Genomic DNA, 10,110 nt, shown 5'->3' on the forward strand with positions numbered 1-10,110 from the left:
CATGAAATTGTTTGGGTGGAACAATGTAAATGAGGTCACTTCTGTGTCCTGGGATGACTGATAATGTGCAGAATACTCTGCAGGTTTAGTAACTTGATTTGCTGGCTGTTATGTTGTTGTGTAGCCGTAATTCTCAGGAAGATCTTCCTTCCCTATCCTCCTTAATCTATAAATCTCTCCCACTTGTTGTGTTGGTGGCTTGAGTAGCTACGATTTTTTTTTTCTACTGGTGTTCAGCATTTCTTTAGTTTGTGCATTTCGTGGCTTTAATTTTTAATCATGTTTAACTTCTACACTTTTACACAGCTTTGTGGGTCTGTACTGTGTCACCTCTCTTGCTTGTGCTTTGCTTGACAGGAGCTTGGAAAGGATGGCATTCCCTGTGAGAAAAGGGCTATAATTAGATCACAGAATCATGGAGTGGTTTGGGTTGGAAGGGAACTTGAAGCCCATCTTGTTCCACCCCCTGCCATGGGCGGGGACACCTTCCACTAGCCCAACTTACTCCAAGCCCTGTCCAACCTGGCCTTCAACACTTGCAGGGATGGGGCAGCCACAGCTTCTCTGCGCAACCTGTGCCAGGGCCTCACCACCCTCGCAGGGAAGAATTCCTTCCCAGTATCCCATCTAACCCTCCCCTGTGTCAGTGGGAAGCCATTCCCCCTTGGTCTGTCCTTCCAGGCCCTTGTCCCAAGTCCCTCTCCAGCTCTTGGAGCTCCTTTAGGCACTGGAAAGGTCTTTTTGCCCTAGTTTCCATCCCAGAGCTTGAAGCCCTGAGCACTAAGGACACCCTGGAAAGCTTGGTCCCACCTCAAAGCCAGAGGGCAGAACTTCTGTGCTCTTGATTGAGCCTCGCTGGGAGCGAGGTGACCCCACACCCTGGTGGTGTGGACGTGCCCCATGGCACCTCTCTAGCTTGGCAGGTCATCTGGGAACCGTTCCTCCCTGTGTTCCAGCTGTGGGATTTTGCTGAGCAGGAGGGATCACAGCAGCTGTTTGGATGAGCCATGTCTCCCACCGCGGACGTCGGCACCTCATCAGATGGGATGTGCCTGGAAGAGCTGCACAGCTCTGCGACCACCGTCTGCTCTGAAAACCACCCCTGGCTCTGTGTCCTGGGGCCATCGTGGTGTGACGAGGGCAGTGCCACTGTCTGTACCTGTTAGCCACAGGCACCCTGGCTGAGCAGCATATGGAGCAGGGATCCTCTCAGCCGGGAAGGATATTGTTGGGATAAACCTGAATCTGAGTCTTGACTTGTTGGTGCAGGATTGGTAGAGGGAAGAGGGCTGCCTGCAAAAGGAAAATAGGTGCTGCACTGAGTGCTCTGATCAAAGGAGATGGTATTTTGACTGTGAAGTTCACAGAACTGCAGTGACTAATTGGGAAAAAGCTTCCCTGGCTGAGTATCCATCCTGTGGAGGGTCAAGGGGACAGCTCGGTGTTGTGCCCCCAAGAGGGCCAGCACAGGAGCTACTGTGCTTCACTTAGTTTGTAGTACAGTTACTCTGCAGGACAAACACAGATGACCAGGAGGAGGCAGGCCTGGAAAAAAACCCTTTATGTGCTTGGTTGCTGCTTGAACCCTTTGGTTCAGTGTGTAAATTCTCCTGTCCCAGACAATACAAACAGGCAAACTCTATGGAAAAGCAGTAACAGTTGGGACACTCAGAGTGGGTGAACAGGAACCTCTTGGATTGTGTCCTGTGTAAAAATAGCAGCTCTTGAGTGATTGTGTGAGTCGGTTTCTCCCTTTACTGAGAGTTTCTCTGAACGCCAGCGTAGGAACTGGTTGCTCTGATCAGCAAAGATGTGCTCCAAGCTGGGGAGGGGGTTTTACAAGCTTCTGACCCAAAAGCTGCAGCTGAATTTATACAGGTGTGTGTATTATCTGTTTGGATATATTTGTTACTGCCTTGTAGTTCAAAACTGGCTTCTGCAAAAACTCCATGAAGGCTGGTGTGGTTGTGGGATGAGCTGATCTGGCCTAAATTGGTTTTATTGTTGGTGTTTTTTCCTCTGCATTTGCTACTTTCTTGATTTGTTGATTTCTAAGCTCATTGAGACTGTGATATTGGTGTTATGAAAAATCCCAAACTATTCCCCAGATATTTCCCAGTGCACTGCTGCTCTTTGAGATCCTCACATTTGTCAAAGGCCTCTCACCCGAAAGGGAAACCCCGTGTGAGCTTTTGTGGAAAAGTCTTCAGTGAGGTGTCACATGAAGGGGAAAAAAGGGACCTGATGGGAAACGCGGAAAACACCTCAGGAGGAGAAGTGTCTTTTTAGCTGACAGCAGGTTCTTTGAAGCACACTAGATTCTTGCTGCATGTTTTCAGATCCTTTCTGGATGGCATTTTACAGCTGCAGGTGTCTCGGATCGGTAACAGCGTGATACCAGCTCAGTCTGAGCGTGGCGTGGACCAGACACTTGGTGGTGAGGAAAGCCAGACGCTTCCCTGGGCTGTTCCAGACCACTGCTGCTGCTGGGATTTTTGGGGAAGGTCATGAAGTGACCCATCCAGTGTACCACTGTGAGAGCAGCAAAGATAAAATGTGTTATTCCTTATTTTTGCTATCTAGCTGCTCCAGTTTTGGAAGTATTTTAAGGCCTGACTCGGAAGAGGATCTTGATGTTCAAAGGGAAGAATTAAATCATGTATTTCACTTGATGTGCTCTCTCTTGCTGCCATGGAAACCCTTCCAAGTTGCCAGGCTGTTGTGGGTCCCGTGCTTGCCCTGCTAATGGTGCTCTCTGTCCTGTGGACAGGAATGCCCGAAATGCCACGTCACCATCGAGAAGGACGGGGGCTGCAACCACATGGTCTGTCGGAACCAGAACTGCAAGGCGGAGTTCTGCTGGGTGTGTCTGGGCCCCTGGGAGCCCCACGGATCTGCCTGGTGAGTTCGGGAGCGTGCCTTGCTGGAGGGCGAGGAGGTCGTGGTGCCAACGGCATGGATTTGGACTGAAATCTGTGGAATCGGTGTCCCCGTTACAGGTACAACTGTAATCGCTACAATGAGGATGATGCAAAGGCAGCAAGGGATGCACAGGAGGTGAGTCCATAACCTTTGGTGATGAGGGAGATCACCAGCCCTGTGGTTGTGCTTTCTGTAAACCTACACAGCTGCTCTGGAGAAATTCATGGATTTGGGCACAAATCTAAGGGACAGTTAAGTCTTTCAGTGTTAAGATAGGGATGGCTTTGCTGGTATGTGCTACCTCTGTACATCCACAACACACAAGTTGAACCATGCCCGTGGTGTTATTTTTTTACAGCTGGTCTGTCAGTGTGAAGAAAATAAGATTAATGAGAGTGTATTGAGTCATCTTGGTTCTCTTGCACTATTTACCACACGGTGTCTTTCTCTGCTGCTCTATAATCAACCTAAGGTTGCCCTCTTAACATGAGCACAGTAATTGTTTAATTAGAATTCTTCATTAGCAAAAAAAAAAAGATAAAATCATCTTCTCACTGTTTGTCATGACTCTGGAAGCATCTGAGTGGCTGAAACACAAACGTGATCAGGCTTTAGCAGTGTGACTGTAATTACTTCCAAGGTTAGGAGTGAGGATGTCAGAGCTGTGCTAGGAAGTCCCCTGTGCCAGCGAGACAGGGGCTGGGCTGTCACCTCCAGTGTCGGGGTCAGCGGGGCCGCACGAATTCGTCGTGTCAACGTGAGAGGAAAGGAAAACTCCTTGGGAAAGGAAGGCCAGTGTGCGGGTCAGGAAGAGCCTGGTGAAGGGTTTACTTCTCTTGCAGCCATTACTTTGTTTTAACTATTTGTTTTCTTTCTCCCTAATGGGAATTAACGCAGCGATCCCGAGCAGCCCTGCAGAGGTACCTGTTCTACTGCAACCGCTACATGAACCACATGCAGAGCCTGCGCTTCGAGCACAAGCTCTACGCTCAGGTGAAGCAGAAGATGGAGGAGATGCAGCAGCACAACATGTCGTGGATCGAGGTGCAGTTCCTGAAGAAAGCAGTCGACGTCCTCTGCCAGTGTCGTGCCACACTCATGTACACTTACGTCTTTGCCTTCTACCTCAAAAAGAATAATCAGTCCATTATCTTTGAGGTAGGAGAAAATGTGGTTGTCAGGGATTCAGATTGCAAAGCTAAGGAAATAGGGATTTAGTGCTTGGAGACCTCTTGGCCCCACTTTTACCAATTTGAGTCTGTGTTAATATTCTCTGGAATAGAATACTGTGTAGGGCTGTCTGATGGAGGAATCACAGAACCACAAAGCTGTGGCTGCCCCATCCCTGGAAGTGTCCAAGGCCAGGTTGGACAGAGCTTGGAGCAGCCTGGTCTAATGGAAGTTGTCCTTGCCCGTGGGTGAAACGAGATGAGCTTTAAGCTCCCTTCCAACACACATAATTTTGTGATTCCTGATATCTAATCCCACTTTTTATTTTGGTACTGTTCAGTTGTGCTGAAGAAAAAATATTATATATTTTATATATAAATATATATATATATTTAGCCCCCCCCAAATACTATTTTTCTTTTGTCTTTGCAGAATAACCAAGCAGACTTAGAGAATGCTACAGAGGTGCTTTCTGGGTACCTGGAGCGAGATATATCCCAAGATTCGCTGCAAGACATAAAGCAGAAAGTACAGGATAAGTACAGGTTTGTGTTGGGATACTCCTCTCTCTCAAAGTTGCCTGAGTATTGCCATCCCCTGTGACAGACAGTGGCCTGAGCACTTGCCAAGATACAGTTTTCTCCAGAGCCACATCCCTGGGAAGCTGTTTGCTGTTGGCCTCGTGCCATCCGTTGGGATCAGCAACCGGTCCCTGGGCATCTGGGAGCAGCAGCAGCAGCAGCAGCAGAGGGAGCCTGCCTAGCCCCTGGATCCTCATGGAGAAGCCTCACACACAGGCTGGCAGTGTGTTTTTGTGCCCCTGCTGGGACCAGCTCCCGGGGGAGGTGACAGCCTGGGGAGAGGCTCCCAGCTCTGCCTTCCATCTGCTCCACAGAGGAGCTGGAAGATCCAACCCCGGAATGGAAAAAATCCTGTGACCAGAAGCAACGGCTGTTCGTGCACTGCTGTTCCTGCACAGAAGGAGCATGTGGGAATGGCCAGGACCAGGGTGGGATTGCACAGCGAGGGCCAAAGAACAAGGAGTGACTTTGTTGTTCCAGACTGCCAGCTTTGGCCTGGGATGAGTTGCCAGCAGGGAGCAATCGGCTCTTAATCATCTGCAGGGTCCGTTTGTGCAAAATGGTGTAGGAGAGCTGTCCCTAAGGAAGAGGGAGGGAGCAGCCTGTCCAGCTGAGGAGGGGAGCAGGGGACTGGGGGCCAGGTGACACAGATGCCAGGGCTTTGTGCAGTCCCTGGGGAATCACTTCTGCACAGTGGAAAAGTACAAAGCTGAAAATGCGGATGAGTCACAGGATTATGGCTTTCATTTCTGAGGCATTTTGCCAGAGTCACTGAATTTGTTATGCCTGGCTTAGGGGGAAGAAAAAATCCAAAGTAGGGTGAGTCGTGGTGACTAATGGACTGTGGGGAGTGGAAGGAGCTGTTAAGCTTTGGTGGGCCTGTGGCCCATCCTGCCCGAGTCATCCAGCCCCAGCTGTGCTGCCAAAGACTTACCTGACCTCCTCTTTGGAGACATTTTGTAACTTACCCTTTAAGGCCACCATTAAGTTGGCATTTCAGATCAAGCTGCTTGTTCACTTCAGTCCTCTGAACCTGGATGCTCTTCTAGGGATGAAATTAAAACCTAATATAGCCTGGAAACAGTATCCCAAACCTGCCTTCACATTTCTGGGAAGAAAGTATTCATCTGTCAAGCCTGTGCAGGTCCCTCATTAACTAGTTCAGTCATGTCTTAATCATGTCCTGCACGGTGTTCTTTGATGCAAGACTGGGAGCAGGATGTCATCGAGGTGGGTTTAAAGAGCCCTGGGAAGCTGCAGGAACTGCCCTGTGGGCTGGTTTGGTTTCAGCTGTTTGGATCTCTTTGCTTGCAAAGACGTTTCTAGAAAACAGGATTAACACCCCTCCCTCCCCCCAGCAGGAAAATAACTAAAGTTGGGAAGGCAGAAATTGTGTGTGTTTGCCATCACATGCTCCCAAAAATCAATGGGACTTTGTATACGAGGGTTTATGTTGCAACAGCTGACAGCAGCAAGGAAAGCCAGGACTGGTTTATTGGGGTAAATCTGTCAGTGTGAGCAGATACTGAGCGGTAGGTGAGGAATTCCTACCAGGTGTTAGGCTGTGTGTGATCAGGGATAGCTCCCTGCTGGGAGATTCCTCCTGAGGGATGTGTGACCACTGCTGAGCAATCCGGGCTCCCAGCAGCCAGAGCCCCTCGGATGCCATCCTGCCCCAGGAACCTGCCTGGAAACTGAACCACACAATTCCCAGCAGGAACTGGTAACTGCTCAGTTGGCTCCTGGGTTCCAGTTTCTCTCCTCAGAGCCTGGGTGCTGCCAGACCAGCCCCACAGCTGCCCTTGGGGCCTTGGGAACTCTCACTGAGACTTGGTGTGTCCCCCACATCCCTAAAGGTGCTGCAGACTTTGGGATTGCTGCTGGAAGAGGTTGAATTCAGAAACACCTGCTACTTATTTAGAATTTGTTCTTGGAACCTGAATTCTTTAAATATTTCTCTGCTTTTTATCTTTTTAGTTGGCTGTGACATCCTTTGCTATGTTCTCTGATAACCCTTTTTCCTCAGTGTCAGTGATCCTGGTAGGACTGGGCCAGACTCTGGGATCAGTTTTATGTGCAGTTTTGTTTCAGTGAGTGTAGGTGGGAAGAGCCTGAGGGTGTGGTGTCCGTCTGAGAGCCAGGTGTAGGGATGTGAGGTGAACCCTGCTCTCCAGGCAGACCAGTAAGCCTTTGGACTGCTTCCATCTCCACTGGGAAATAAAACTGTGTCAGCGTTCCTGAGGTTTTCATCATGGAGTGGTTTGGATGTAATGGACCTTGAGGACCATCCAGTTGACCCCCCTGCTGTGGGCAGGGACACCTTCCACTAGACCAGGTTGCTCCAAGCCCCATCCAACCTGGCCTTCAGCACTTCAAGACAGTTTTCCCAAGCTAACTCCTGCATTTTTGTTTTCTTGATGGGGCTCAGAGCAGGCACCAGCCCACGTCTCAGGAGAGCTCGTCCCATTCCGGGTGTCCCCACAAACCACAGCCACTGCCTCCTTTTCCAGTTATTCCTGGAGGCTTCCCAGCTGTAGGGACTGTGGGGAAACTCCCGATTTACACACTGGTTTTCCAGTGAGGGACCTGGAGCTGAGTGACTGGAGTAACCAGAGTCTTAATTAGGGCTGTTAACGGGCTGCAAGTACAAAATCCCTCCTCAGGGGAGCTCCTCTTTGGGAAGCGAGGCGTGATGTAGGTTTGGATTTGTTGGTCCCAGGGATGCTCAGTGATTCCTAACCCGCCTTTTCCACGCTGTCCCTCTTCCCTGCAGATACTGCGAGAGCCGACGGAGGGTTTTGTTGCAGCACGTGCATGAAGGCTATGAGAAGGACCTGTGGGAGTACATCGAGGACTGAGCCCGGCCCCGCAGGAACGAACTCTGAACCCTTTCCCATCTTAGAGTGCTCATGCAATTCCAATAAAACCCACCCAGGGCGCTGCTCCGCCTCTTACACCGCTGGTCTGTAGTACCGGGATTCTGTTTTGTTAACAGAAAAATTAAGTAAATTATATTGTAATAAAAAAAAAAAAGGTAGATAAACCATTGTACAACAGTATTCTAGGCGGCCAAGAGTGTGACAGACGCACTAAAAACCCTCCAACTTTAACTTGTAACGTAGCTTCATCCTCCAAGCCGACTCCTTTTTCTTTTCTCTCTTTCTTTTCCTGTGTGTAGTACAGATGAAATTTAAACCAGTTTCTTGACACTGCTTTTCATGTCCAAACCAGCCATTTTGATGGACTTTGGTAAGGGGGGGGTGGCTCTCCCGCCCCCCTCCTCCTCTCTGCCACCCAAGTACACGGATGAATGTGGATTATTGGCTCGTCGTAAAGAGGATTTTTGGGAAGGGGAGGAGGGGGGTACACAGCAAGGAAAAAAAAAAACCAACCTTTGTATATGAATTTTAAAACAAAAAGAGGACAACACAGTATTTTTCAAAGTTGTATATAGCGCATATGCATGGACAAAGAGCAAGCGTGGCACGTGTTTGCATAATGTTTAATTACAAAAAAATATTTATTCTTTAAAAATCTTCAAGATTATGTCTATTTGCTGTGCATTTTCTTTCAGTTTGATTCTTTTGTTTGGTTTTGTTCTTTTTTTTTTTTTTTTTTCCCTGGGCTGGGGTGGGGGAAGCGTGTGCTGGTGTAGTGAATATATCTATATATATATTTTTTTTTTTTTTTTTTGGAAGGCTTTTACCAGAGCAGTTGGGTTTCTCCTCTTATCCTGCAGTTCCTTTCTGTCCAGGGCCTCCCCCGGGCCCGTGTGTGTATCCATTGCTGGCGACGGACGCGGCCCCTCGCAGCTCCTGGAGCTCTGGGTCAGGATGCTTTGCCTTTTTTCTTGTTTTATTTTCGGCCCCGGATCTTTTCCTGCCCAAATCCAACTCTCCGTTCCCACCCGTGCACGCAGGACACGTGCTCTGAACCCAGAGGAGGGGTGTGTGTGTGTGTGTTTAGAGGTTTATTTTGGATCCCGAGGCAGGACAAGGAGGGGTGTTTGGCACCACTTCTCCAAAGACTTCCGGCGAGATTTCGGCTGTGGATCTCCTCTCCCTCCCCCTTTCATCTGTCAAATGGACCCTTCCTTGCTGTTTTAATTTTCACTTACATTATAACGAGTCGTAACATTGAAAAGGAAACCTGATGGAATTGTCTTTGTGTTTGTTTTGGGCTCACTCACTGGGCATCCTGTCCTGGCAACTATTTAACACTCCAGCTAGTGCAGTAGAAGCTGAAATCAGCGGAGTATTTTTCAATTAAAAGGGGAAAGAACTAATGAGTTTAGCTACTGAGTCCATTTTTATGATTTCTGTAACAAGAGCTATGTTAAAGTAAACAATTGGTGGTGGTTTTATTAAATTTACTCCTGTATAGGAATTCCTCCTGTGGTATTTTTCGCCAGGCAACTGTCCTCCCAGCCTTCTGCCTCTCTGCAACTTCCAGGGGGATCAAAGGTGTGAAGGGGTCAAATAAAAAAGGCAGGGCTAGAACATGGAATGCTGCTTCCAGCTGGCACCACAGTCACACTGGCTCCCTCACCGAGGCTACTGACGTTCCAGGGATGTAGTTTTATCCCTTTGTACCTGCTTTTCCCTTTATTTGACCTGCAAGTCAGATGTGAGGGACTGCAGCCGCTTTCCCTGTGCTTTTCCTGATGGTGCTGGAGGGGTGGGATGGCACGGGCTTCCCATTGGGAATTCTGCATTCCTGTGTTAAAACACACGGTGGGCTGGGCAGGTGGAAGAACACAGGTGCTGGGTTTCCACAAAAGGAACACACCGAGGATGTGGGCACTGCAACCCAAAGGAAACCTGGGCTGTGGTGTCCTCAATCCCCGTGGCTGTTGGAAAACCTTGATAATGGTAATGAACTCCCTGTTCTGTGGGAGAACCTGCTGCAAGCCGAAGGAACCTGGGCTGTGGTGTCTCGAATCCCGATGGCGGTTGGCAAACCTTAAGATAACGGTAATTCCCAAAGGAAACCTGATCTGTGGCATCCTCGACCCTGATGGCAAACCTTAAGATAATGGTAATTAACACCCTGTTCTGTGGGAGAACCTGCTGCCGTTCCTCTCCTCCGGGTTCCAGTTGCTCCCAGGTGAACTACCTGGCTATGAGGGCGCCACCCCCCCGGACGCTGTGGGAATATAAAGGAGAATAAACAAAAGCCCTCACAAAAAGGTCCCTCCCTGCTGCTGCTCTGCGGGGTTGGGCGAGCGGGGCCGCGGCCCCGCAGCACTTCCCGGGCCGTCTACTCCTCACTGGCGGCCTAGCCAATAAAACCCTCCAATAAAGGGACATTGTATCATTTCTGTGTTTTCTCGGGTGTTTTTCACGTCAAAGGGGACGGGGAGGGGGGGATATCCGAGGTCCTCCCGCCGCCACCGCCGCCTTCCCGCCCTGCCCCGCGCGCCATGGCCGCCCCGGAA

The 10,110-nt window shown here is 49.5% G+C and overlaps 1 protein-coding gene across 7 annotated transcripts in view; it reads left to right on the forward strand.

Annotated features, from left to right (window-relative positions):
* ARIH1 (ariadne RBR E3 ubiquitin protein ligase 1) overlaps window positions 1-9,018 on the forward strand; it is a 52,170-nt gene extending 43,152 nt beyond the window's left edge. For 2 of the 7 annotated variants that reach the window (XM_017816859.1, XM_017816861.1), the window contains 5 exons: window positions 2,771-2,901; window positions 3,000-3,057; window positions 3,808-4,080; window positions 4,525-4,637; window positions 7,447-7,842. In XM_017816859.1, coding sequence (XP_017672348.1) covers window positions 2,771-2,901; window positions 3,000-3,057; window positions 3,808-4,080; window positions 4,525-4,637; window positions 7,447-7,531 — 660 coding nt within the window. In that variant the 3' untranslated portion in view covers window positions 7,532-7,842. Of the gene's footprint in view, window positions 1-2,770; window positions 2,902-2,999; window positions 3,058-3,807; window positions 4,081-4,524; window positions 4,638-7,446 lie in introns of all 7 variants that reach the window. The other 5 variants (XM_017816863.1, XM_017816864.1, XM_017816858.1 and 2 more) reach the window with 4 other exon arrangements.
* The last annotated feature ends 1,092 nt before the right edge of the window (window positions 9,019-10,110 follow it).

Source organism: Lepidothrix coronata, unplaced genomic scaffold (assembly GCF_001604755.1).
Source record: "Lepidothrix coronata isolate B3197 unplaced genomic scaffold, Lepidothrix_coronata-1.0 Scaffold58, whole genome shotgun sequence".
Classification (NCBI taxonomy): domain Eukaryota; kingdom Metazoa; phylum Chordata; class Aves; order Passeriformes; family Pipridae; genus Lepidothrix; species Lepidothrix coronata.